Source organism: Lycium barbarum, chromosome 7, assembly GCF_019175385.1.
Source record: "Lycium barbarum isolate Lr01 chromosome 7, ASM1917538v2, whole genome shotgun sequence".
NCBI lineage: Eukaryota > Viridiplantae > Streptophyta > Magnoliopsida > Solanales > Solanaceae > Lycium > Lycium barbarum.
Window position 1 is genome coordinate 23912401 of NC_083343.1, and position 26453 is coordinate 23938853.

The 26453-nt window shown below is 39.4% G+C and overlaps 2 protein-coding genes across 42 annotated transcripts; both read left to right on the forward strand.

The window, feature by feature from the left end:
• Nucleotides 1–2348: 2348 nt before the first annotated feature.
• LOC132603304 (uncharacterized) lies at nt 2349–4260 on the forward strand. The gene has a single exon (XM_060316302.1). It carries the CDS (start codon nt 2358–2360, stop codon nt 3291–3293), a length of 936 nt encoding a protein of 311 aa, XP_060172285.1. The 5' UTR covers nt 2349–2357; the 3' UTR covers nt 3294–4260.
• Nucleotides 4261–7938: 3678 nt separating this feature from the next.
• On the forward strand, nt 7939–25814 carry LOC132603305 (uncharacterized). Of its 41 annotated transcripts, XR_009568133.1 has the most exons (7): nt 7958–11427; nt 21510–21690; nt 22526–23108; nt 23201–23708; nt 23893–23956; nt 24441–24505; nt 24641–25814. XR_009568133.1 is itself a non-coding variant. In XM_060316304.1 (4 exons), exons 1-3 carry the CDS (start codon nt 8640–8642, stop codon nt 21596–21598), a joined length of 660 nt encoding a protein of 219 aa, XP_060172287.1. In that variant the 5' UTR covers nt 7977–8639; the 3' UTR covers nt 21599–21632; nt 21751–22519. The 41 variants fall into 41 exon arrangements, 3 of the variants coding, with proteins under 3 accessions (XP_060172286.1, XP_060172287.1, XP_060172288.1); XR_009568110.1 differs by having other exon boundaries at nt 23201–24505; nt 24641–24742; nt 25350–25814; XR_009568116.1 differs by having other exon boundaries at nt 23201–24505; nt 24641–24742; nt 25411–25814.
• Nucleotides 25815–26453: the final 639 nt, after the last annotated feature.

The following is a 26453-nucleotide window of genomic DNA, read 5'->3' on the forward strand; positions in this document are numbered from 1 at the left end:
TGGTTCCATGGAATTTATTAGCCAGGCAATCACGAGTGAGTTCTCTGATCTCCAAGTTTTCAACTTTGGGTCTCCGACTTCTGGCTTTTTCGTCTCTCCGGTCAGATGTCCCAACTTTCCACGGCCATCGATTGCAAGCTTTATGGACTGTGCCCATTCCAGATAGTTCTTCCCGTTTAATCGATGAGAAGTCAACTGGAAGGGCATGTGAGAAGCATCGCCTCCTTGTGCCATCAGATTTTCTGTCGGAGAAGAACTTTCGTCTTTTGTTGATGTTCCAGAAGAATTTGTTTTGCCCATATGGTATTAGGGATAAAACTCCCGCTCTGTTACCATGAAAGCTTTCAGAGAATGCAAAGCTTACTTTATTCACAGAACTGTACAGTATTTATACTAGAACAAAAAGATCAGAAAAAACTATTCAATCCCTAATTCATAGGAGATCCTTAAATCAAGGGATTTCCTCTTAACTATTTTCCTAGAATAACTCCTAATATCTTTTCCTAAAATACATCATATCACATATTTATAGGAGCAGATTATAATCAAATCTGCCAGCTCTTTCACAGAGCAGATTGTGGTTAAAATTTGCCAGCTCATTCGACACAATGTATAGGAATGGGGTAGGTATTTTAGTAGATAGTGAGCTAAGGGACCAGGCCGTAGAGGTTAGGAGGGTAAATGACCGGATGATGGCGGTTAAGTTAGTTGTGGAAGGGTTTACCTTGAACATTATTAGTGCTTACGCGCCACAAGCGGGCTTGGACGAGGAGGAGAAGAGGCGCTTCTGGGAGGATTTGGATGAAGTGGTAGGAGGTATACCACCCACCGAGAAGTTATTCATAAGGGGAGATTTCAATGGACACATCGGCTCAACCTCGGGGGGTTATGATGATGAGCACGGAGGTTTCGGCCTCAGAGTCAGGAATGGAGGAGGAGTCTCACTTCTGGATTTCGCTAAAGCCTTTGGATTGATAGTAGCCAACTCGTATTTCCCGAAGAGGGAGCAGCACTTGGTAACCTTTCGTAGTTCGACGGCTGCGACGCAGATAGACTTTTTGCTCCTTAGAAAAGAGGATAAAGGTCTTTGTAAAGACTGTAAGATCATTCCGGGTGAGAACCTTACGACCCAACATAAACTTTTGGTGATGGATTTGGGGATTACAAGGAAGAAGAGGAAGAGGGTCGCGGATGACCTGCCAAGGATCAGGTGGGGGAGTCTGACTTTGTCGAGTGCCCAGGAGATGAGGAGAAGTTGATGTCTATGGGGGCTTGGGAGAGTAGGGGGGACGCGAGCAGTATGTGGGATAGGACGGCGAGCTGCATTAGGGAAACAACTAGAGATGTCCTGGGAGTCTCGAGAGGTCGCCGTGGTAGGCAACGTGGGGACTGGTGGTGGAATGGAGAAGTCCAGGGAAAGGTGGAAGCAAAGAAAGTGGCGTACGCGAGGTTGGTAGACAACAAAGATGAGGGGGAGAAGCGGACGAATAGGGAAACGTATAAGATTGCGAGAAAGGAAGCAAAGTTGGCAGTTTCGGCGGCAAAAAACGGCAGCTTTCGAACGTCTATATGCAGAACTAGAGGACAAAGGCGGGGATAAGAAGTTGTTCAGGCTAGCCAAGGTGAGGGAGAGAAAGGCACGGGACTTGGATCGAGTAAAGTGCGTCAAGGACGAGGATGGAAAAGTATTGGTAGAGGAAACTCTTATTAGACGGAGATGGCAGTCATACTTCCATAAACTCTTGAACGAGGAAGGTGTGAGAGACATTGTGATGGGAGATTTGGAGTACTCTGAGAGGCGCCGCGACTTTGGGTATTGTAGGAGTATAAAGGTGGAGGAGGTTAAGGGTGCTGTTCGCAGGATACGCAGGGGAAGAGCTACCGGTCCTGACGAGATCCCTGGGGAGTTTTGGAAGAGTGCTGGCAGGGCAGGTTTGGAGTGGTTGACTGGATTGTTTAATGTTATTTTTAAGACGGCGAAGATGCCTGAGGAATGGAGGTGGAGTATGATGGTCCCTTTGTATAAGAACAAAGGTGATATTCAAAGTTGCAACAACTATAGAGGGATCAAGCTGATAAGCCACACTATGAAGGTGTGGGAAAGGGTGGTGGAGATGAGGGTGAGAAGAGGCGTGCCCATTTTAGAGAACCGGTTCGGATTCATGCCGGGGCGCTCGACTACAGAAGCCATCCATCTTGTGAGGAGACTGGTGGAGCAGTATAGGGAGAGGAAGAAGGACCTGCACATGGTTTTCATCGACCTAGAAAAGGCTTACGACAAAGTGCCAAGATAGGTTTTATGGAGATGCTTGGAGGCCAAAGGTGTACCTGTAGCGTACACTAGGGCGATCAAGGACATGTATGAGGGAGCCAAGACCAGGGTAAGGACAGTGGGAGGAGACTCGGAGTACTTCCCAGTGGAGATGGGGTTGCACCAAGGATCAGCTCTTAGCCCATTTTTATTTGCTCTAGTGATGGATTGTCTGATGCGGCGAATTCAAGGTGAGGTGCCATGGTGTATGTTATTTGCGGATGATATAGTCTTGATCGACGAGACACGCAGCGGAGTGAACGCTAAGCTGGAGGTCTGGAGACAAACTCTGGAGTCTAAAGGGTTCAAGTTGAGTAGGACCAAGACAGAGTACATGGAATGCAAGTTCAGTGACGTGACACATGAGTCTGGCGTGGAAGTGAGGCTTGGTACCCAGGTCATCCCAAAGAAAAGAAGTTTCAAATATCTCGGGTCTATTATACAAGAAAATGGGGATATTGAAGATGATGTCTCACATCGTATTGGCGCAGGGTGGATGAAATGGAGGCTTGCTTCAGGAGTGCTGTGTGATAAGAAGGTGCCACTAAAACTTAAAGGCAGGTTCTACAAAGTGGTTGTGAGACCGACCTTGTTGTACGGGGCAGAGTGTTGGGCAGTTAAGAGCTCTCATGTCCAAAAGATGAAAGTTGCGGAAATGAGAATGCTGCGATGGATGTGTGGGCACACCAGCCGAGATAGGATTAGGAATGAAGATATCCAGGATAAGGTTGGAGTAGCATCAGTGGAGGGCAAGATGAGGGAAGCGAGACTGAGATGGTTTGGGCATGTGAGGAGGAGAGGCAGAGACGCTCCAGTGCGGAGGTGTGAGAGGTTAGCTATGGATGGTTTCAGAAGAGGTCGGGGTAGGCCGAAAAAGTATTGGGGAGAGGTGCTGAGACAGGACATGGCGCAGGTTCAGCTTACCCAGGACATGACCCTAGATAGGAGGTTTTGGAGGACTCAGATTAGGGTAGAAGGCTAGTAGGTAGTCGTTGTTTCGATCTATAGTCTATTGCCCTTTGTTTCTTGCTACTATATGTGGTTTCTTGTACTTCGATTATCTTATTTATCTGTGGTAGCTATTGTTCCTTTTTTTTCAGACTGCTTTATTCTGACTTATTCGCTTTCTTTAGTTTCATTTGCATTCTGCTTTGAACTGCTTGTGCTTATCTAACCTTTCTCGTTGTGATTTCTCTTGAGCCGAGGGTCTTTCGGAAACGGCCTCCCTGTCTTTCGAGATAGGGGTATGGTCTGCGTACACTTTACCCTCCCCAGACCTCACATTGTGGGATTTCACTGGGTATGTTGTTGAGATTAGCCTACAAACAGTCTCATTGATGCCTGTGTTTGTAGTGTGTATCATTATTTTGGTTGTTTCACTCAAACTATATACTTCTAGTTTCCTAAATTTTGCTTCCTGTACCTGTGCCAGGATAGTCGATTTATTGAACAATTACACCTCAGTCCTACATTAGTTGGAGCTAGTTGTATGAATCGTATGCATTCATTCAAGGTTGGGCTGAAATGGAGAAACATAGTCAGTGAGTATTCATATAGCCGACTCTTAACTTTTTTGAGATTGAGGTGTAGTTATTGTTGATGTATTCATTTAATATGAGTACTTTAATTTTTGCTGGCCGTCAATCTACCATGAGCTGCTGCTAAAATGTTTTGGGTTTGGATCTAACTTACTAGCAACATTGAATGGGTATTAGTTTAGATAAGATCCATGAATGTAATTGAATATGTTTTGAAAGCGACGCTTAATACCTCGTGTTTGAAGATACAAAGTTTCATAGCGCAAGATACTTCAAAATATATGTGCTTTGCTCTAAGCGAGAGTAATAGAGAGTTATTCAGTAGGGGAAATATGATTTGGAAGAAGAGCTTTACTGGTGAAAAGAACAAAGTTGGGGGAAGGTTCTTACTCCTCACGTGAAAGTTACATGTTCCCGTTAGTTTCAGTGGTGTACCTCAGGAGGCTGATGTGGAAGTGAAGCTTGGTACCCAGGTCATTCAAAAGAAAGGAAGTTTCAAGTATCTTGGGTCTATTTTACAAGAAAATGGGGATATTGACGATGATGTCACACGTCGTATTGGTGTAGGATGGTTGAAATGGAGGCTCGCTTCCGGAGTGCTGTGTGACAAGAAAGTGCCACCAAAACTTAAGGGAAAGTTCTACAAAGTGGTGGTTAGACCGACTCTGTTGTACGGGGCAGCGTGTTGGCCAGTCAAGAACTCTCACGTGCAGAAGATGAAAGTCGCGGAAATGAGAATGCTGCGGTGGATGTGTGGGCACACTAGGAGAGATAGGATCAGGAATGAGGACATCAGGGACAAGGTGGGAGTGGCATCGGTGGAGGACAATATGCGGGAAGCGAGGTTGAGATGGTTTGGGCATGTGAAGAGGAGAGACATAGATGCCCCAGTGTGGAGGTGCGAGAGGTTGGCTTTGGACGGTTTTAGGAGAGGTAGAGGAAGGCCAAAGAAATATTGGGGAGAGGTGATTAAGCAGGACTTGGCGCTGTTTCAGATTACCAAGGACATGACCTTAGATAGGAGGTTGTGGAGGGCTCAGATTAGGGTAGAAGGCTAGTAGGTAGTCTCGCTTTTCTATCGCACTAGTAGGTGTAGCTTTGCTCTACTTTTTATTGCCCTATGTTTCCTGCTCTTATGTGTTGGGTCTTGTCTCTCCATGCTGTTTTATCATGACTTCTTTGCCCTTGTTTTTTCTCATTTTCGCATTGCTTTGATTTGCCTGTCGGTATCTGACTTTTCTCCCCTTGTTTTCTTGTTTTCTTTTGAGCCGAGGGTCTTTCAGAAACAGCCTCCCTACCAAGGTAGAGGTAAGGTCTGCGTACATTTAACCCTCCCCAGACCCCCACACTGTGGAATTCAACTGGGTATGTTGTTGTTGTTGTTTCATTCCTTATTTCAATTTCTCTTTTTAACTTTTCATATTAGAATTACTTTTAAGTTTGCAGTTTTGATAAACTAATGGAACATGGATTGATATTGCTGGATTGGAGGTTTATTTGCACTCCCATTATTCAAGTATATTCATACCTTTAGTCATTAGTTTATTATTATTTTTTGATAATGGTCATTTGTTTATTATTTTATCGGTACACGTTACATTATCTAACCCTTAGGCATAAGAAGGTAGCAATTTTTAGCATGTCCTGTAGTTACTGTTGGAGCCAGAATCTTCATTAAGTGGATTCAGAATACTACGATAATAGTGGCGGAGCCAGGATTTCCGTCGATGTCGGAGCCAGAATCTTCATTAAGTGGATTCAAAATACTACGATGATAGTGACGGAGCCAGAATTTCCGTCGAGAGGGTTCAAAATATAAAAGAGTAAACATACGAAGAAGGGTTCAACATCTATTATATATACATAAAAAATAATTTTAACCTTATAAAAACAGTGTTTTTTTCCGCCGAAGGGGTTCGGAATCCCCTCGGCTCCATGTGGCTCCGCTACTGTACGATGATATATTAAGATCTGAATACTAAATAATTAAGACTTGTTTTTTCAGTATCTGAATGTATAAAATTTATCTTTATTTAAAAATTAATAAATTTAAAATTTAATAAAATATTAAATTAATATTATATCAACAAAACATTTTTAATATATGGCGCTTGGTGGGGGTGATGATGGTTGCGGGAATTGAAGATGGTATTGACTAATTGTGGTGTTGTTGTAGTAGCTAGTGGTAATGGTGGCTGACAATAATGGTTGATGCTGGTGGCGACTGAAAATCATGGTAGTGAATGATGACGGTGGTTGGCATTATATAGTGATGACTAATGGTTGTAGTTGTTATGATGATGGTGGTTGGTAGTGATGATTGTAAAAGGTGGCTAGTGGTGGTGACGACTGATTGTAGGGATTGATGATGGTGGTGATTGTGGTTGAGCATGTTGTGGTTGGTAGTTGGTGGGTGGTGGTAGTTGATAATGTAAGGCAACGATGGGGGTAGTTGGCAATGATGTCTAATGGCGGTAGCGGTCAGTGGATGGAATTGAAGAACTATCATCTTTGTAAAAATCCTTAAATATACATCTTGATGATGTTAACACTTTGTTATATATCTTAATCATTAAGATCTATTCATGCCTATTAAGTGGTTGTATCAGGAAAGAAAACAAGCACACTTTATGATTAAGATCCAGACCTAAAAAACAAAAGAACTTAATGATTGAAATCTAAGTGATTAACATTAAGACCTTCCTTAAGTGCAAATAAATGAGGTCTTACTCTATTTATGCGCCATCTCCATCAATTGAGGTATTTGTAGTCTTAAAGAACAATGAGAAAAATAATTAATTGTCTCGAAATTCTCAAATGAAAAATAATTTGAGACAACTATTTTTAGAAATCACGACACATAATTTCAGACAGAGGGAGTAATTTTCAATATGTTTGTGGTTTGCAATGATAATAAATGCTTACCGAATAGACTCACTATTCATCATTTTGCATTAGCATTTTTCTCATCAAATTTGTGTAACTCATCAAATGAATATTTTATTATTATTTATATCATCTTAAAACTGTTATAATGTTTATAATGAGATAAACGTGCAGCGCACATGTCTGAACACTGGTTATTGAAGAAAGTACATGTTATAATCCATATCAATTGAGGGCTATTTTTGACATTTTAAATATATATGCATGCAATGTTCCAATTTAAATCAAGGGGTTCCCTTTTAAACGTGAGGGGGTGTTATTTTTCAAACCCACAAACTTAATCAAGGGGATTAAGTGAAATTTACTCTCAACTAATAAACTATAGTAAGTTTATATGATTTGATGCAAACACCCGATACAGGTAAATATTTACCCTCTAGAAAATGCATAACTAAACAACATTGTTTTCCAAAGAAGGGAAGATATAACACATAAAGACGGAAGTTAATTTCTAACTTGTGAAAATATAGAATGTGAATATTTTCTTTAACGGTTTAATCCTTACTTTAATATTTTCTTGTATTATACTACTTATATATAACGTAAAATTTAACCTTTATGCAATCAAAGATGGAGGTAGGGGTATGTTACTGCATTTATTTTGTCTCTTGCTATTTTACTATCTATTTTCTTTTGAGCCGAGGGTCATCGGAAAAAACTTTTCTACCCCCACAAAGTTAGAAGTTAGAGGTAAGATGTGAGTACATCCTACCCTCCGAACCCCTTTTGTGGAATTACTCTGAATATGTTGTTGTTGTTGCTGCTGCAAACAAAGATGACACATGAAACGAGTCTATGAAACCATAAGATAGTCCATTGAATTGAGATAGTGTTGGAAAAAAATACGTTTTTGGACGCTAGTTAATTAATGGTCTGTTAATTAGTCCAACCAGTAACTGTAACATAATTTATATAAATTTCTACAGCCCAGCTGTTCATCTTCATTTCGAGCTTGTTTGGATGGACTTATCTAAATAACTTATAAGCTAAAAAAAAATAAGTTGTGGTAGTCTAACTTATTTTTTTTTGGCTTATAAGCTGTTTTCAACTTATAAGCTACTTTAAATAAGCTAAGTCAAATGAACTTAATTATTTTTTTAAGCTTATTTTAAGCACAAAATGAATTTAAGCTGGCCAGTGAAACACAAGAAAAATAAAATAAAATAATAAAGCTGAGACTTATAAGCCAATCCGGGCTCTTCCCCAAATTGTTTTCATCCCAAATTTGATGAGAATACCTATGGCTTCACCGATCGCAGGCGAGATCAATTCTACCACCGGCGAAGCGATCACAGACAAGGAAGACCTTCCAGAGGAAATTCTCCTTCGATTACCCACAAAATCTCTTCTCCAATTCCGCTGCGTTTCGAAACATTGGTGTTTTGTAATCTCCACTCCCAAATTTCGCCGCCACTTCCGCCGCTGTTGTTCCGTACATTCTCCTTCAAACAACTCATGGACCACCTCGTATACTTACCCAATTCCAATAATTCCAACAAATACTCTAGAACCATCCCTTCTTCCATTCGTAGGGTTAACTATCCTTTTGGGTTTTCAGCACGTTCATTCTTGTAATGGGTTGTGTTTAGGGTTTTTATCGGATCCTTCTATTACCTGTGGACATAACCTTTATGTGTATAACCCATGTACACGTTATTGTACTTCTCTTTCTCTGCCTCGTGAAGTTAGTCACTCTGCTATCAAAGCTATAAATTTAGCATTTGATCCTTTAAGGTCGGATTTTATAGCATTGTTTGCCTGTATAAGTGTTTTTTAGAAAATCGTAACGACCCTGTTGGGGATTGTGTGTATAAAATCTTGATTTATGCATCAGAAAGTGGTACATGGAAGTATACAAGAAAAGGTTCAAGGATAATTTTGATTACTTCTTGAAAAGAGGTGTATTTTCGCAGGGTTGTCTTCATTGGGTTTGCAAGAACAACTCTTTTCTAGCGTTCGATGTTGAGAATGAGAGGTTTAGGGACATGCCTAGTACTAGGGTTCCTGAAAGTGGGAGAAAGATTCGTTATTTTGGCGATTTGGGCGGTCGTCTCCATGTTATTCGGGAATATGGTGGAACTCCATTGGTGGATGTAATGGAGTTGAAGATAGATTATTCCGAGTGGTCGTTGAAGTATCGCGTTGATATTGTCGGTCTTGGTAGGAGAATTGGAGGAAATGCTGGTCGTATTGAGATTGATATTCTTTGTTTGGTTGAAGCAACTGGAGAAGGGAAGATTATGCTTATAGTGTCAGGTCAAGGCAGAATTTTCGCCTACGATATCATTGGCAGGACCTTTGAGGAGGTATGTAATGTCTCCAACTTTGCTTCTGTCAAGCAGGATCCTTATGGGTACAAATATCACTGGTGCCGAGCCTTTCAACACTTTGAGACCCTTGCTTGTCCTTAATGTTGCATCCCTTGTGTCAGTCTAAGTACTTGGATCTATTAACCAATCTAGTATATGTAATTGGTGAAACTGTGATGGTTTGTTTTTTAATCTATTGTCCTCTGCTTATATTCTTGCCTAATTTTCAAGTAGGGGTGGTGATCATATCTATAGTCTACTCCTGAAGACAGAATGTGGGGAAAATACTTGCTATGATACCTGTTTATGCTCATCCTATGTTATCTTCAAGTATTAAGAAGCACTATAAATGAGAGTCACATGCCTCTTTCTGATAATTAAGTGTGTATTAAAAGGGCAGCCCAGTGCACTAAGCTCCCGCTATGCGCAGTCCAGAAAAGGGCCGGACCACAAGGGTCTATTGTACGCAGCCCTACCCTACATTTCTGCAAGAGGCTGTTTTCACAGCTCGAACCCGTGACCTCCGAGTCACATGGCAACAATTTTACCAGTTACGCCAAGGCTCCCCTTCATAATTAAGTGTGTATTAAAATGGCTAATTTTCCAAATATTGCAGAGTTTTATCTTTCCGCTTAAATTGTCCAAACAACCAATAAAATTCTCGTAAGGAGACTATGAAAAGCTTTCTTCAAGATCTAACCGTACGATTAAAGTTGTTCTTCTGGTTTATTTGCTATTTACTTTGTTGCTCATCCTCTGGTAATTTCTTTTTGAGAAGGTAACATATTTTTTTATAACTATTTGCCGCAACATAAAAACTGCAGCTGTCCGTAATTACAAGGGAATATTACAAGATGTACTAAGCTAAAACCTACTTACAAAGATCCTAGAACATCAACAAAAGATTCTCTGTCTTCCGTATATTCACGTTTACACCAAAAATAGAAAAGGGCCAGGCACTTCATCTTCAGTTCCTGGATAAAGCTATAATTTGTCTTCAAAACACCTTTGAATTCTCTCTTTCCAAACTGACCACCAAACGCAAGCAGGGACAATCTTCCATCTTTCTTTCTGTTTTGATTGAGTGCTATATTTGTTCCAGCACTCCAGCATTTCAAGTGTATCTCTTGGCATCACCCACATGAATCCCTTTAAATTAAGGAAAATTCTCCAAAGTTGTATAGTTAACTTGCAAAGTAAAAAAAGATGGTTGGTTGTCTCTGATTCTTCTCCACATATGCAACATCTAGAGCATCGGTGGAAGCCCCTTTTCTTAAGGTTTTCATGAGTTAGGACTGCTTTCCTGGCCACGAGCCAAGTGAAACAAGCCACTTTGTGAGGAATTTTGACTTTCCAGATTAGTTTCCAGGGCCAACAGCTATTCTGGTTGTTTGAATGATTGAATTCCTTGTAAGCTGACTTGATTGAAATTGTCCCTTGTTTATCCACTTGCCATATAAGACTATCCTCGGGAGAAGAGGTGCCCTTGAATAGATTGAGGGTGTTATAGAATTCTGAAGCTCAGGTTCCAGCCATGAACATCCCAAACTTCTCCTACAGTGCCATTTTGTTGTTAGTTCGTGTTGAATATTACCCACTTTTTGACTGCACTTATTCATGAATTTTGCCCTTAGATTTATGATAGGCTTGGTTGTTGATACCTTTGAGTAATTACCTTCTTCCAGAGAGATTGTTCATTTGAGGCAAACCTCCATAGCCATTTCATCAATAGACTATGATTCTGAGTTATCAGGTGTTTGGCTCCCATACGTCCATTCTTCTTGCTGATAATCAGGGACTTCCATTCTACCAAACGGATCTTCTTGGTGTCACAGTTGCCTTGCCAGAGGAAGTTCCTTCTAAGAGCATCTATTCGATCCACCACATTTGTTGGAATAGGAAAAATGGACATCATATAGGTTGGTAATGCATCCACCCAAGGATAAGTATTGGCGCTTCCGGTTAATTACCTTATTTTCACACTTCTATTAGACAACATTTCAGATATCTTTGGAATTGCTTTTGTGGCACCAAAAGGCACTCCAAGATAAATGGTTGGCAGCACACCTGTCTTTCCTCCCACATCCTCTGGTAATTTTCCTTTTAAATCCAGTAGGAACCAACTGTTGCGACCTTATTCCATTAGCAGTGACTAATCTGACCCAGTGGAAACTAATTTGATGCCTCTAGGAGAAACACGATGGAGTAAAAAAGTAAATGCATTACAAATATTATAGAACCTGAAGAGGAGAAGGAAAACGTCAGAGATGTTTGACAAAGCAGGGATAAGCGGAAAATTCAGAGGTTTAAACATTCGAAAAATGTAAGCATACTTTTCTATGGTACTAATTAACATCTTGTTTGGTTTCTTTCCTTTGTGGCGTAGTGTAAATGGCACACAGAGCCAAAACAAAACAGTATGATCATGAGGATGATTAAAGGGGTAGCTTGCAAACTTGATCTGGAAAAGGCGTATGATCATGTGAATTGGTCATGTTTGTTAAATTTGATGAAACAAATGAATTTTGGGGAGAAATGGATTGGGTGAATAAAATTTTGCATATCCGCAGTTCGCTTCTCAGTTTTAATTAATGGGAGTCCACAGGGATACTTCAAATCACATAGGAGACTCATACAAGGAGATCCCCTATCTCCCTACCTATTCTTGTTGATGATGGAAATCTTAAGTAGAATGCTTAAGAAGGCAGAACATTTTGGATGGATCAGAGGACTGAAGGTTAGAAGAAATGAAGGGGAAGAACTGAATGTCTCTCATATTGTCTATGCTGATGATACCTTGATACTTTGTGAAGCTGAAAATGCTCAACTTCTGCATCTCAGAGGAGTACTACTAGCTTTTGAGGCTGTGTCGGGTTTGAAAGTAAACTTGGCAAAGAGTAGCGTGTTTAGTCTTAATACTGAACATTGTATTGATGAGCTGGCAGATGTTATAGGATGCAAGGTAGAGCAGTTACCAACCACTTATTTAGGACTACCACTTGGAGTAAATAAGAATGATTCAAGGTTGTGGTAGGGGGTCCTGGATAGGTGTAGTGGTAAATTGGTACCATGGAAGAGACAATATTTATCTTTTGGGGGTAGACTTACATTGACCAATAGTGTGTTGGATGGTATTCCAACTTATTTGATGTCACTCTTTAAAATGCCAACAATAATAGAGAAAAAGTTGAATACTATGAGAAACAAATTCCTGTGGGAAGGCAATGCGGTTAACAAAACATTCTATTCGGGAAGATGGCAGGAGGTAATCAAAGGAAAGAAAGGAGGGGGACTAGGAGTGAGGAATCTGAAGTTGCATAATAAATCCCACTTATAAATTTAGGTACTTGAGACATGGACATAGTGATTTAACTTCATGGAGTTTAAAGGTTAGTTCTTGAGATTTAGTATTACTAGTAAAGTAATATATCATTTTTTCTTCCTCTTACTTCTTTTAAGTTCTCAAAATAACAACCTGCAACTCCCTTTCCTAGCTCTGTTTCTTTATCGAAACTCCGTTAATGCAGATGTGCAGAGATGACAATGCCAGACTTTAACTGTCGAAATTGGGTTTGCATTATTAAATTTTTTAATCATATTATACTAAAAGTGGGAAGGTCCTAAGCCTAAAGTTGAATTACGAAAATACCCGTTAAAAGTTGATTGACCATTTTGCCCTTCATAAAAAAAGTTATTTAACAAATAACTTCAGCTAGACTAGACCGAATACATGGTTAGGACTTACCATTTTCCACTTCTTAATGAGCTTTAATTGTTGGTCCTTCTTAACTTGTATCAATAAACTCATTCATTCACAACCTTTTCGTATAGATTTCGTCCTTCTATAAAATGCCCAATGAAATGTCAGTTCACTTCACTTTTGTATTTCATCCTCTCATCTTTCTTTACGCGAAATTTTACTTATTGGTTCAATCTTTTTTCCCCATAAATTTATTACTTATTTTTGCTCTTCTTATTTGGCATGATAGATCTTATTGCTTTTTTCTGTTAATTGGCTTTCTATTAGATGGTTTCCTCTTTAACTTTCATTCCTTATTTCAACTGTTTTTGGTTTTCTTTTAAGTTTGCAGTTTTGATAAACTAACAGAACCTGTATGGAAATTGCTGGATTGGAGTTTTTTTTGCACTTTCCAATTAGTCAAGTATATATATACCTTTTAATCATTAGTTTATTATTTTATCCGTTCACCTTACATTTTCTAACCCTTAGGCATAATAAGGTAGCAATTTTAGCATATCTTATATTCCGTGTTAGAGCCAAAATTTCAATGTCAAGAAATTTCACGTTCAGAAGATGAAAGTCGCGGAAATGCGAATGCTGCGATGGATGTGTGGGCACACTAGGAGGGATAAAATTAGGAATGAAGATATCCGAGACAAGGTGGGAGTGGCATCGGTGGACGACAAGATGCGGGAAGCGAGGCTGAGATGGTTTGGGCATGTGAAGAGGAGAGACACAAATGCTCTAGTGCGGAGGTATGAGAGGTTGGCTATGGACGGTTTCAGGAGAGGTAAAGGGAGGCCGAAGAAGCATTGGGGAGAGGTGATTAGACAGGATATGACACAGTTTCAGCTCACCGAGGACATGACCTTAGATAGGAGGTTGTGGAGGACTCAGAGTAGGATAGAAAGCTAAGTGGCTTATCCTTTCACCATAGTAGTTGTAGTTTTGCTCATTTGTTTATTGCCATTTGATTTCTGTATTTGATTGCTGCTTATATTTGTTGGGCCGTTGTACGTTGATTATCTTATTTATCTATAGTAGTTAATGCTCCTTTCTTTCCGGACTGTTCTATCATGACTTTCTCGCTTTTGTTATTGCTTGTTTTCATATTGTTTTCGATATGCTTGGCCCTATCTGACCTTTTGTCTTGTTTTCCTCTCTTGAGCTGAGGGTCTTTCGGAAACAACCGCCCTACCTTTCAAGGTGGGGGTTAGGTCTGCGTACACTCTACCCTTCCCAGACCCCACATGGTGGGATTATACTGGGCTTGTTGTTGTTGTTGTTGTAGTGTTAGAGCCAAAATCTTCTTTAAGGAGATTCAAAATAGAAATAAGTAAACATAGGAAAAAAATAAGGGGATTAACCATCTACTCTCTATATATATATATATATATATATTAAAAAGATAATTTGACCTTGTAGCAGTGTTATCAAAGGCGCGCTTTAAGAGCGCTTAAGTCCTGAAGCGAGACTCAAAACATGTTCAGCGCTTCACCTCGTTTTATGTGCGCTTCAGTGTCGTCATCAAGACTCTAAGACATACTTTTCCTTGCTAATGAGCCTTTTCCTTGCCAATGAGCCTCTCTTGAGGAGGTGACAATAGATGATTGATATTTCACTTTATCGTAATATTTTTACAATTTCTTTTGTCCATATATTTGTTATTCATGCTTATTATTATTAATCTTGGACTAAACATATATATATTTGTATTTTTCCACCATTGCGCTTTTTTTAATTAAAGGCCACGCTTTATTTGCGCTTTGCACTTAAAGCCCCAGCTGAACTTAGAGCTTTTTTGCACTTTTCGCTTTTGATAACACTGCCTTGTAGATACAACGTGATTTTTTGAAGAACGCATGTGGTACTCTAGTTCCATCTATGCCTATAGTATTATTATTGTTTCGAGAAGTGGTTCGATGTGTCTTTTACACTGATTAAAGAATGTTGTTTGAAGATTTCAGGATATGTAGCTTTTTTAATCTCATCACAACTTGAACAACCATTCTAAATATTTTGAAAATGGAACTTGTAGTAACCTTTTAGCAATTTTTTTTTTTATAAATGTACAACTTCTACACATGCTACTTTCATTCGACAACATATGCTTAATATATACGCAGCTATAAAAAGGAGCTTACATGTTAAAGTCAAAACAAAATTTTTAGACGTGAAGTATTTGCAATCATAGCCAATATTGCATTCATTTGTAACTGTGTTTTTGAAATACAAAAATATGAGAAAATTATCAAGCTGAGTATTTGATATATTAGTAGAACTGCAAAATTGAAGTTGTTTGAATATTATTTTATTGCATTGAATTTTATTATCAAAATAATGATAGCAATATATAAAACAACTCATAATATTTAATGAAAAATAAATTTTAACCAAGTGAGAAATGGTGATACCAATTTAGTTGACTATGCACAATACCAAGCTAAAATGGTGATCGAAGTAGATATTTAAAAGTACCACTAAAGAAATGTTTCTTCCTTACCAAAATTCGACTTTCAAGAACCTGAATATGAAGGATATTCTTTCACGTTCATCTGAAAGTACTTCTTCCGTCTCAAATTATCTGTTGTGACTCTTTTCCACGCCCCTTAAGAACATTAATTAGGAGGGGTCTTTTACACGCCCCTTAACAACAACATACCAATATAATCTCACAAGTGGGGTAGGGTAGAGTGTACATTGACCTTACCCCTACCTTGGGAGGTAGAGAGGTAGTTTCGGATAGACCCTCGACTCAGGATAAACCAAAAATATAGTAGTTTAAAAAGGAAAAAGGAACAGTAACTACAACAAAATAGTAGGTTAAGCGAATAACAAGAGACATTAGATAATAACAGAAAACAAAGGATAAGAAACTACATGAGAAATACTACGACTACTGTTAAGGAAGGAAAAGCGAGACAACGCTCTACTATCGACTAACCTTCTACCCTAATCCTTGTCCTCCAGAACCTCTTATCTAAGGTCATGTCCTCGGTAAACTGTAATTGCGCCATGTCCTACCTAATCACCTTTCCCCAATAGTTTTTTTGTCAATCTCTATCTCTCCCCTTAAGAAACATTAATTAGGAGGGGCGTTTGACTATTTTACCCTTATTTATGTCTTAAGATATAATATTTTCAATAGTACCAGTTTTTTAAAAAAAAGATATAATATTTCTTCACTTATTTACTTTATTTATGTGCCATCTCCATCAATTGAGGAATTTGTAGTCTTCAAGACAATAACTACTTAGGGTAAAATGGGGAAAAATAATAATATTTTTTCTTGAACTTCTAAAATGAAAAATAATTTGAGACAACTATTTTTAGAAATCATGACAGACAATTTGAGACAGAGGGAGTAATCTTCAGTATGTTTGTGGTTTCCAATGATAATAAATGTTGACCTAATAGACTCATTATTCATCATTTTGAGCTTGCGTTTTTCTCATTAAATTTTGTGTAACTCGTCAAATGATTATTTTAATAATATCTATATCATCTTAAATCGGTTTTACTCTTCAAAATGAGATACGTGTGCAACACGTGTCTAAACACTAGTTATTGAAAAAGTGCATGTTATAATCCATATTAATTGAGGGCTATTTGTGACATTTTAATATACATGCAATGATCCAATTTATTTTTCTCTGTTGATTTAAGATCAAGGGGGTTCCCTTTCAAAAGGGGAAGGGGGTATTATTTTTCAAACCCAAAAATTATTTGAGGGGGTTAAGTAAAATTTACTCTCAACTAATTAGCTATAGTAAATTTATATGATTTGATGCGAACACCCTATTCAGGTAAATATTTACCCTGTAGACAATGTATAACAAAACAGCATCTTTCAAAGAAGGGAAGATATAACACATAAATACCGAAGTTAATTTCTAACCTATGAAAATATAGAATGTGAATATTTCCTTTAACTGTTTAATCATTACTTCAATGTTTTCTTGTAATATACTGCTTATATATAAGGCAAAGTTTAACTCTTACGCAATCAAAGATCGGCACATTAAATGATTTTATGAAACCAGACAGTGTTGGCTAGTTAATTAACGGTTCTATTAATTTGTCCAACGCTTAACCCTAACGCCACAATTTATATAAATAACATTATGAGTGTTGGAAAACGCACACCAAAAATTCCCCTTTAAGTTAGGGTTTATTGTATGCATTAAATTAATGTGATATTAGGTTGTGGAAATAGGTTATTCATCTGCTTCGTAGCGATAGAGGAGGAGAAGAGGCGCTTCTGGGAGGATTTGGATGAAGTGGTAGGAGGTATACCACCCACCGAGAAGTTATTCATAAGGGGAGATTTCAATGGACACATCGGCTCAACCTCGGGGGGTTATGATGATGAGCACGGAGGTTTCGGCCTCAGAGTCAGGAATGGAGGAGGAGTCTCACTTCTGGATTTCGCTAAAGCCTTTGGATTGATAGTAGCCAACTCGTATTTCCCGAAGAGGGAGCAGCACTTGGTAACCTTTCGTAGTTCGACGGCTGCGACGCAGATAGACTTTTTGCTCCTTAGAAAAGAGGATAAAGGTCTTTGTAAAGACTGTAAGATCATTCCGGGTGAGAACCTTACGACCCAACATAAACTTTTGGTGATGGATTTGGGGATTACAAGGAAGAAGAGGAAGAGGGTCGCGGATGACCTGCCAAGGATCAGGTGGGGGAGTCTGACTTTGTCGAGTGCCCAGGAGATGAGGAGAAGTTGATGTCTATGGGGGCTTGGGAGAGTAGGGGGGACGCGAGCAGTATGTGGGATAGGACGGCGAGCTGCATTAGGGAAACAACTAGAGATGTCCTGGGAGTCTCGAGAGGTCGCCGTGGTAGGCAACGTGGGGACTGGTGGTGGAATGGAGAAGTCCAGGGAAAGGTGGAAGCAAAGAAAGTGGCGTACGCGAGGTTGGTAGACAACAAAGATGAGGGGGAGAAGCGGACGAATAGGGAAACGTATAAGATTGCGAGAAAGGAAGCAAAGTTGGCAGTTTCGGCGGCAAAAAACGGCAGCTTTCGAACGTCTATATGCAGAACTAGAGGACAAAGGCGGGGATAAGAAGTTGTTCAGGCTAGCCAAGGTGAGGGAGAGAAAGGCACGGGACTTGGATCGAGTAAAGTGCGTCAAGGACGAGGATGGAAAAGTATTGGTAGAGGAAACTCTTATTAGACGGAGATGGCAGTCATACTTCCATAAACTCTTGAACGAGGAAGGTGTGAGAGACATTGTGATGGGAGATTTGGAGTACTCTGAGAGGCGCCGCGACTTTGGGTATTGTAGGAGTATAAAGGTGGAGGAGGTTAAGGGTGCTGTTCGCAGGATACGCAGGGGAAGAGCTACCGGTCCTGACGAGATCCCTGGGGAGTTTTGGAAGAGTGCTGGCAGGGCAGGTTTGGAGTGGTTGACTGGATTGTTTAATGTTATTTTTAAGACGGCGAAGATGCCTGAGGAATGGAGGTGGAGTATGATGGTCCCTTTGTATAAGAACAAAGGTGATATTCAAAGTTGCAACAACTATAGAGGGATCAAGCTGATAAGCCACACTATGAAGGTGTGGGAAAGGGTGGTGGAGATGAGGGTGAGAAGAGGCGTGCCCATTTTAGAGAACCGGTTCGGATTCATGCCGGGGCGCTCGACTACAGAAGCCATCCATCTTGTGAGGAGACTGGTGGAGCAGTATAGGGAGAGGAAGAAGGACCTGCACATGGTTTTCATCGACCTAGAAAAGGCTTACGACAAAGTGCCAAGATAGGTTTTATGGAGATGCTTGGAGGCCAAAGGTGTACCTGTAGCGTACACTAGGGCGATCAAGGACATGTATGAGGGAGCCAAGACCAGGGTAAGGACAGTGGGAGGAGACTCGGAGTACTTCCCAGTGGAGATGGGGTTGCACCAAGGATCAGCTCTTAGCCCATTTTTATTTGCTCTAGTGATGGATTGTCTGATGCGGCGAATTCAAGGTGAGGTGCCATGGTGTATGTTATTTGCGGATGATATAGTCTTGATCGACGAGACACGCAGCGGAGTGAACGCTAAGCTGGAGGTCTGGAGACAAACTCTGGAGTCTAAAGGGTTCAAGTTGAGTAGGACCAAGACAGAGTACATGGAATGCAAGTTCAGTGACGTGACACATGAGTCTGGCGTGGAAGTGAGGCTTGGTACCCAGGTCATCCCAAAGAAAAGAAGTTTCAAATATCTCGGGTCTATTATACAAGAAAATGGGGATATTGAAGATGATGTCTCACATCGTATTGGCGCAGGGTGGATGAAATGGAGGCTTGCTTCAGGAGTGCTGTGTGATAAGAAGGTGCCACTAAAACTTAAAGGCAGGTTCTACAAAGTGGTTGTGAGACCGACCTTGTTGTACGGGGCAGAGTGTTGGGCAGTTAAGAGCTCTCATGTCCAAAAGATGAAAGTTGCGGAAATGAGAATGCTGCGATGGATGTGTGGGCACACCAGCCGAGATAGGATTAGGAATGAAGATATCCAGGATAAGGTTGGAGTAGCATCAGTGGAGGGCAAGATGAGGGAAGCGAGACTGAGATGGTTTGGGCATGTGAGGAGGAGAGGCAGAGACGCTCCAGTGCGGAGGTGTGAGAGGTTAGCTATGGATGGTTTCAGAAGAGGTCGGGGTAGGCCGAAAAAGTATTGGGGAGAGGTGCTGAGACAGGACATGGCGCAGGTTCAGCTTACCCAGGACATGACCCTAGATAGGAGGTTTTGGAGGACTCAGATTAGGGTAGAAGGCTAGTAGGTAGTCGTTGTTTCGATCTATAGTCTATTGCCCTTTGTTTCTTGCTACTATATGTGGTTTCTTGTACTTCGATTATCTTATTTATCTGTGGTAGCTATTGTTCCTTTTTTTTCAGACTGCTTTATTCTGACTTATTCGCTTTCTTTAGTTTCATTTGCATTCTGCTTTGAACTGCTTGTGCTTATCTAACCTTTCTCGTTGTGATTTCTCTTGAGCCGAGGGTCTTTCGGAAACGGCCTCCCTGTCTTTCGAGATAGGGGTATGGTCTGCGTACACTTTACCCTCCCCAGACCTCACATTGTGGGATTTCACTGGGTATGTTGTTGAGATTAGCCTACAAACAGTCTCATTGATGCCTGTGTTTGTAGTGTGTATCATTATTTTGGTTGTTTCACTCAAACTATATACTTCTAGTTTCCTAAATTTTGCTTCCTGTACCTGTGCCAGGATAGTCGATTTATTGAACAATTACACCTCAGTCCTACATTAGTTGGAGCTAGTTGTATGAATCGTATGCATTCATTCAAGGTTGGGCTGAAATGGAGAAACATAGTCAGTGAGTATTCATATAGCCGACTCTTAACTTTTTTGAGATTGAGGTGTAGTTATTGTTGATGTATTCATTTAATATGAGTACTTTAATTTTTGCTGGCCGTCAATCTACCATGAGCTGCTGCTAAAATGTTTTGGGTTTGGATCTAACTTACTAGCAACATTGAATGGGTATTAGTTTAGATAAGATCCATGAATGTAATTGAATATGTTTTGAAAGCGACGCTTAATACCTCGTGTTTGAAGATACAAAGTTTCATAGCGCAAGATACTTCAAAATATATGTGCTTTGCTCTAAGCGAGAGTAATAGAGAGTTATTCAGTAGGGGAAATATGATTTGGAAGAAGAGCTTTACTGGTGAAAAGAACAAAGTTGGGGGAAGGTTCTTACTCCTCACGTGAAAGTTACATGTTCCCGTTAGTTTACATGGTATAATAGCTTAGCTCTATTAGGTTGACTATATGTGCCGATGTTCTCCTAACTTAGCGGGCATAAGGTATTTAAGTGCTCAAGGACTTGGAGGAAAATATAATGTCAGGTCTACTCCCCAATCTAAGGGATAATTTTTGCTAAGAACTCATGATTGCGGTAGTTTTTTGGTTTTTTTGGGATAAGGTAATGACTAGCACTAGGAAGGTGCATAGTGGCAGATTGGGGTGAGCGTCTCCATGTTATTCAGGAATGCGATGGTGGAGCTTCATTGGTGGACATAATGGAGTTGAAGATAGATTATTCCAAGTGGTCGCTGAAATATCACGTCGATATTATCAGGCTTGGTAGAGGAATTGGAGGAAATGCTGGTGGTATTGAGATTGATATACTTTGTTTGGTTGAGGCAAATGGAGAAGGGAAGAGTATGCTTATAGTATCAGCTCAAGGCAGAATTTTCGCCTACGATATTGCGTAAAATTTTCTATCTAGTACATGTAATTGGTGAAACTGTGATGGTTTGTTTCTGAATCTGTCTGTTTATATTCTTGTCTAATTTGCAAGGAGAGGTGGTGATCATATCTATAATCTAATACTGAAGACGGAATGAGGGAAAAATACTTGTTGTGATACGTGCTTATGATGATCCTATGTCATTATTAAGTATCAGTAATTTATTATAGATATAGAAGAGCTGGTTCTTTTCTAGGATCGACAAGTCAGTTTTTTGACAATAAATTCATATCTAAGGGCAGCATTGTCTTTTAGGAATACTTTTTTATGCTACTTGTCATTTCGATCGACCGTCAATACCCACCGCATCAGTTATCCTTTTGTCTCTCTTCCATCTGCCTGTTCGCTCTGTCTCTTTCTTCCTCAGTAAACTTCTTCTGCATTTGGTATCCTTTCAGTCAAACCAAAGATGGAGTACAACCAGAATTACGTGGACGAAAGCCATCTGGTATCAACTGTGCTGTCGTGGGACGTTGGCAATATGTAATTTAGCAGCCCCATATACATTGCAACGGTGCTAGGTGCGGATAGATACGGAATCTGGTTCTACTTTATGTCTGGTTTCAACTCTCAGTTCTGGTAAATTTTTTCCTCCATTCAATCTTTGCTTATTGCACTTATTTGCTGGTAATTTCTCAGAATTTCTCGAACCGCCTCCTCGAATATAGCTGGAGATGTACAAGGAATGAGGGAAGATCAATGATATACAATTATTGGTTCACCAGCTTGTGTTTCCATCTCTCCTTTTATGACAAAAAGGGAAGACGACATTGCACCCATATATTTTTTGTCCGATTTTGTCACCCCCCCCCCCCCCCCCCCCCCTTTTTTTTTTTTAAATGTGATTATTAGCACTAATAATCATTGAAGTGGAATATGCATCCGAATTGTTTGATGATATGACTGACAGGTTGTTCATTTGGAGTGAGTTTCTTTAATATATGATTTTAGGAAGAGCTTTACTCAATGCTATTGATAACTTGGGGCTAATAGGACCTTATGGAGATGCTTTAACTAAAGCTCGGATACAGTTCAGCTACTCAAAAGTGGTACTCGCATATAAAAAAGTGACACCTAAATTATGCTCTAAATGAGAAATGTTGAAGGGTACTAGCTCCCGTTTCTAGATTGCACAAGTTTGATTGATATGCTTTTCCAAAATGGTTTAATAGCACATCAACACAGTAAAACTATCCCATTCTCCTCACCGTTCTGACATTGTGATATAGAGCATGTGGACCTTCTACTTAGGTCTATCTCCATAGTAATTATGTCAATTGATCTCCTAATGAAAAACCACCAGTGTGTTTTGGTTTTATTTGACCCCCTCAATCAAAGCATATCTGACGTGTGACATACTCAGGATAGTAGTCTGCTGAAATTAGCTTAAGCTGTTTAGTGTAATGATTGACAGGAATCAGATGCAGCTTTAGGGAATGGAGGTTTTGGAAGACTTGTTCTTTTTTTCTAGACTCGATGGCCATGCTAAACTACCCTGCATGGGGTTATGGACTTAGATACCGGTATGTCGTTTTCAAACAACGTATTACAAAAGATGGCCAGGAGAAAGTTGCTGAAAGCTATTGGCTTGAGGTATGATATGTTAATTTTTTACTTGTCGCAGTTTGAAACACTTAATGAGATTGTTGGGGGACCTTGATGCTAGAATGCAGCTTTGTTATACTTCAATAGTTTTTTTTGTTGTTGCTATTTTCTGAAGTAATAGGACCATTATTCTCTGATGGGAAATCCATAGGAAATTGTCAGGAATGGTATTTCATATCATGTAAAATTCTATGGGAGGTCATTGAAGGAGCTGATGGGAGGAAGGAATGGGTCGGAAGAGAAAGTATAACTGTTGTTGCCTATGATGTCCCAATTCCAGGATATAAGACAAAAACAGTAATTAACCTTCATCTGTGGTCAAGAAAGCTAGGTGTGGAGGCTTTTGACGGAGACCATGCCAAAGCATATGAGGCCCAGAAAAGGCTGAAAAGGTGTACTTTTTTCCTTGCTTTAATTCTAATAAGGTAGAGTTTAACTACAACTTTATTTTTTAGCTAACTATTCCATCTCTATATTTTCATAGATATTGTGGTATGCTGCAACAAATTACAGGACATGTATATTTGTCCTTCTCTATGGATACTCCATGGGAGTTGATTTGACTACAGATGATGTGATTGCTGAGTACTTTGATATGTTCGATTTGCATCCATAATTAAGGTTTGCGTTACAAGTAGTACTATTTAATCTTCATGCTCTAATTAAATCTGTTTAATTGTTTTCATAGATTTGATCTAAAGCTTCGGATGACTGTAATGATAGCTGCCTTTTGGTATGACTAACCTCTTATCTCGACCCTTCGGAGGATGGTCAGTAGACTTTTAGCCAAACATTTTGGAATGAGGGGCAGACTATGGAACCTATGGATCCTACAAACACTTGGTGGAGTTTTCTGCACACTTGGTGGAGTTTTCTGCATCCTCCTCGAAAGAGCTAACCTATGGATCATCTTCTTCTAAAGCACTCAAGCAGCAGAGGGAGAAATATTTTGTATTATTCCCTTTCACGACGATCATTAGGTATAATCTAAGGTATGACAGGAGCTAGAGGCATTTTTTTTTGGTTCTAGATCGACATAATTCCTATTTTTCACAAGCACAAACTACTCAACAGAAATAGGACTGACTTACATGGGGATCGTGATTATAGCTTGATCACTAACCTTTTGACGTATACTTGATTACCAACTTTCCCCATGAGTATTTACTTTTGCAGGAAAGTTGAATATGGAAAATCCTATTATGGAGGCCTTCATTTTCATCGTGCTGAATTGCAAAATGTATTTTATCAGGCTTGGTTTTAATTTCAGCTTTCATCTCTACTTATCTAGATCTTTTAATTTCTACGGCCTGAAGCCGCTCAATATTGAATTCAATAATTAAAAAATTGCATTATTAGAGTACTTCTATAGATTCCTTTCTCCCAGCACATCCACTGTTGATTGGTGTTGATTCCTTTGGCGTAATATAACACTAAACTAAACTGAGGAATATAGCTTGCAGTCATTAGCGACTGATTGGATTAGGTTCTGCTTGAATGTACATCCATCCGAGCATCCTGAAAGAGAAAATAAAGCCAAACAAAATGTGGATTCTTGTTGACTTCATCAAATGAAATCCTCAATTTCAAATGCAATGCAACCAGAATGGATTTTCCTTATCTACTGTGGTGTATGTTTTGTATATTTCACGGTGCAATGTCAATATTTGTAGGTTGTTAAACATCTTTTGAGATGTAATATTAATATTTCTCTGTATTTGCAGGGTACAAGACTTACACTTTCATCTTGCAATAAAAAGCTACAAGTCTGCTGAGTGATGTTTTCTAGGTAGGATTCTGGTTGTTTCTCTAATAATTCTCTTTGTGCCTGCCTGGTATTAAGTTTCTTTATCTTCTTCTTTTCAACCAATCTCCTTTCTGATTTGTATCTAACTTTTTACTGAAAGAAATTTTATCTGCACAGTCTATGAGAGCTATCCATTCCCTTCTCAGGGAGTTTTACTCTCTGCTTAAGGATTCCATTCTGTTGACAACATTACCACCAGTTATAATTATTTGAGATATGGTAAGCATTTCCTTCAAGCAATTACTTGCTATTGGTTGTACCCTGGAATCTGTTGTGTTAACCACTTCCGCTACCCAAGTATCTGACAAGTACTCCATTTTGAAACGACCTGGGAACTACAATTTACCCACAAAAACAAATATACAATGCCATATTAGTGAAGTTGCTCTTTAGATGATTCTAGGCTTTAGTATGAACCCCAAGGAATAGCATATCTTCTCTATAGTGAGCTTTGAAGTACCCTTGCTTTTAATTGCATTCTTTATATTAATGTGTTTATGGCATGGTGAAAAGCCATTTTCATTGAAGCTAGCGGAAGATGATCAGGTGCTTTTATAGTGCAAGTATGTGTCATGCTTATCTATTATTCCTTATTTCAAGTCATATTGTTGAAAGAACTATTAAAGCCCAGGTTCCCTGGATATTGTATGCATTGTTGATTTTCAATAAATCAATGCGAACTCTATCTTCTTTCTGTTTCGTCGTTGATTATATATGGAGAAACCATCTCAAAGGAGAATTGTTGAGTGCCCATCTTCTCATAATTATCCTATATTCTGAAGAGGAATTTGTATCGAGGTTAATGGCCTGTCTCACATTTTCTCAGTGTCGATGTCAAATCATCTATCATTTGAAGGGCAGTCACTTAAAAGTGTTAAATCATGCAGTTTTACTTCCATTTAAACCATGTGTTGCAGCAGCACCAAGTGTTTTGGCAAAGGAAGAAAGTAGCCTAGACTGTTCTGAGTTGAACAAGGTATGCTGGACAACCTCGCTGCATCAACCTGTAAGACAAAGCTACTTGATCGCATAATGCAGATAATTGTACAGGCTTTCTACAACAAAAATCATGGATAAAGATGAAGTAATAGAGGCTCTGGATTGGTTATTGGAGAGGCATTGTCCATATGTCCTTTTTTGCAGATACTTGTAAAAAGATAGCCAGATTATGCCCATGTTGTATGGAAGAATCTTTGATTATGATTTTTTTTTTAAAAATATATATGAAGCATTGTTACTGTGGAAACTAAATATGCAACCATGGTAGAAATGACGCGTGGTGTCCCCCAAAGTGCCTGGTCTTGAATTTTTGTCCCCGCTAAACAAAATCTTTAAAAAATGACCTTAACTTGAAAAAAATTGTTAGAAGAACTATTGTTAAGTTCTAACTTTGGCCTATAAGGTAGAACTTGTGGTCAATTGAGCAGTTCACTGTCTTGAAATATTCTGATTTCCTGCCTTATAGGCAAGAGCTTCCTGAACTCTTGCCTTGTAGGCAAGAGCTAGAAGTTATGCCTTGTGGGTAACAAAAGCTTCCCTTTGTTGCCCCATTGGACATAAGTTCTAACTCTTGTCTATAAGGTATGACTTGTGGTCAATTCAGCAGGTTCGTTAAATTAATTTATGTCCACAATTTATGCTCGATCGGCAATAAAACGTTACCTAGCCAATTTTCTAAAGCGGAGGTTATTTTTAAAAAGTTTGTTAAGTGGGGCCAAAAAATCAATACGGAGGCCATTAGTGAACTTTACCCGCTACCGTGCGAAGAGTTGGGCCCGTGCTTGCACGGGCTAATCCCATCTAGTTTTGAAAGAAAGCTGAATTTGATGCTGCGGGGTAGGTATCCAGTTACAAGCTTCTATTAGATATAATAGTGTGGGTAAGAAATTAAAGAAATCAAACGTGGCCTCAACATCCTGAGGAACATTCA

Coding starts and splice junctions, on each gene's coding strand:
- LOC132603304 (XM_060316302.1), top strand. CDS start 2,358: ATGTATGAGGGAGCCAAGACCAGGGTAAGGACAGTGGGAGGAGACTCG.
- LOC132603305 (XM_060316303.1), top strand. CDS start 18,678: ATGTATGAGGGAGCCAAGACCAGGGTAAGGACAGTGGGAGGAGACTCG.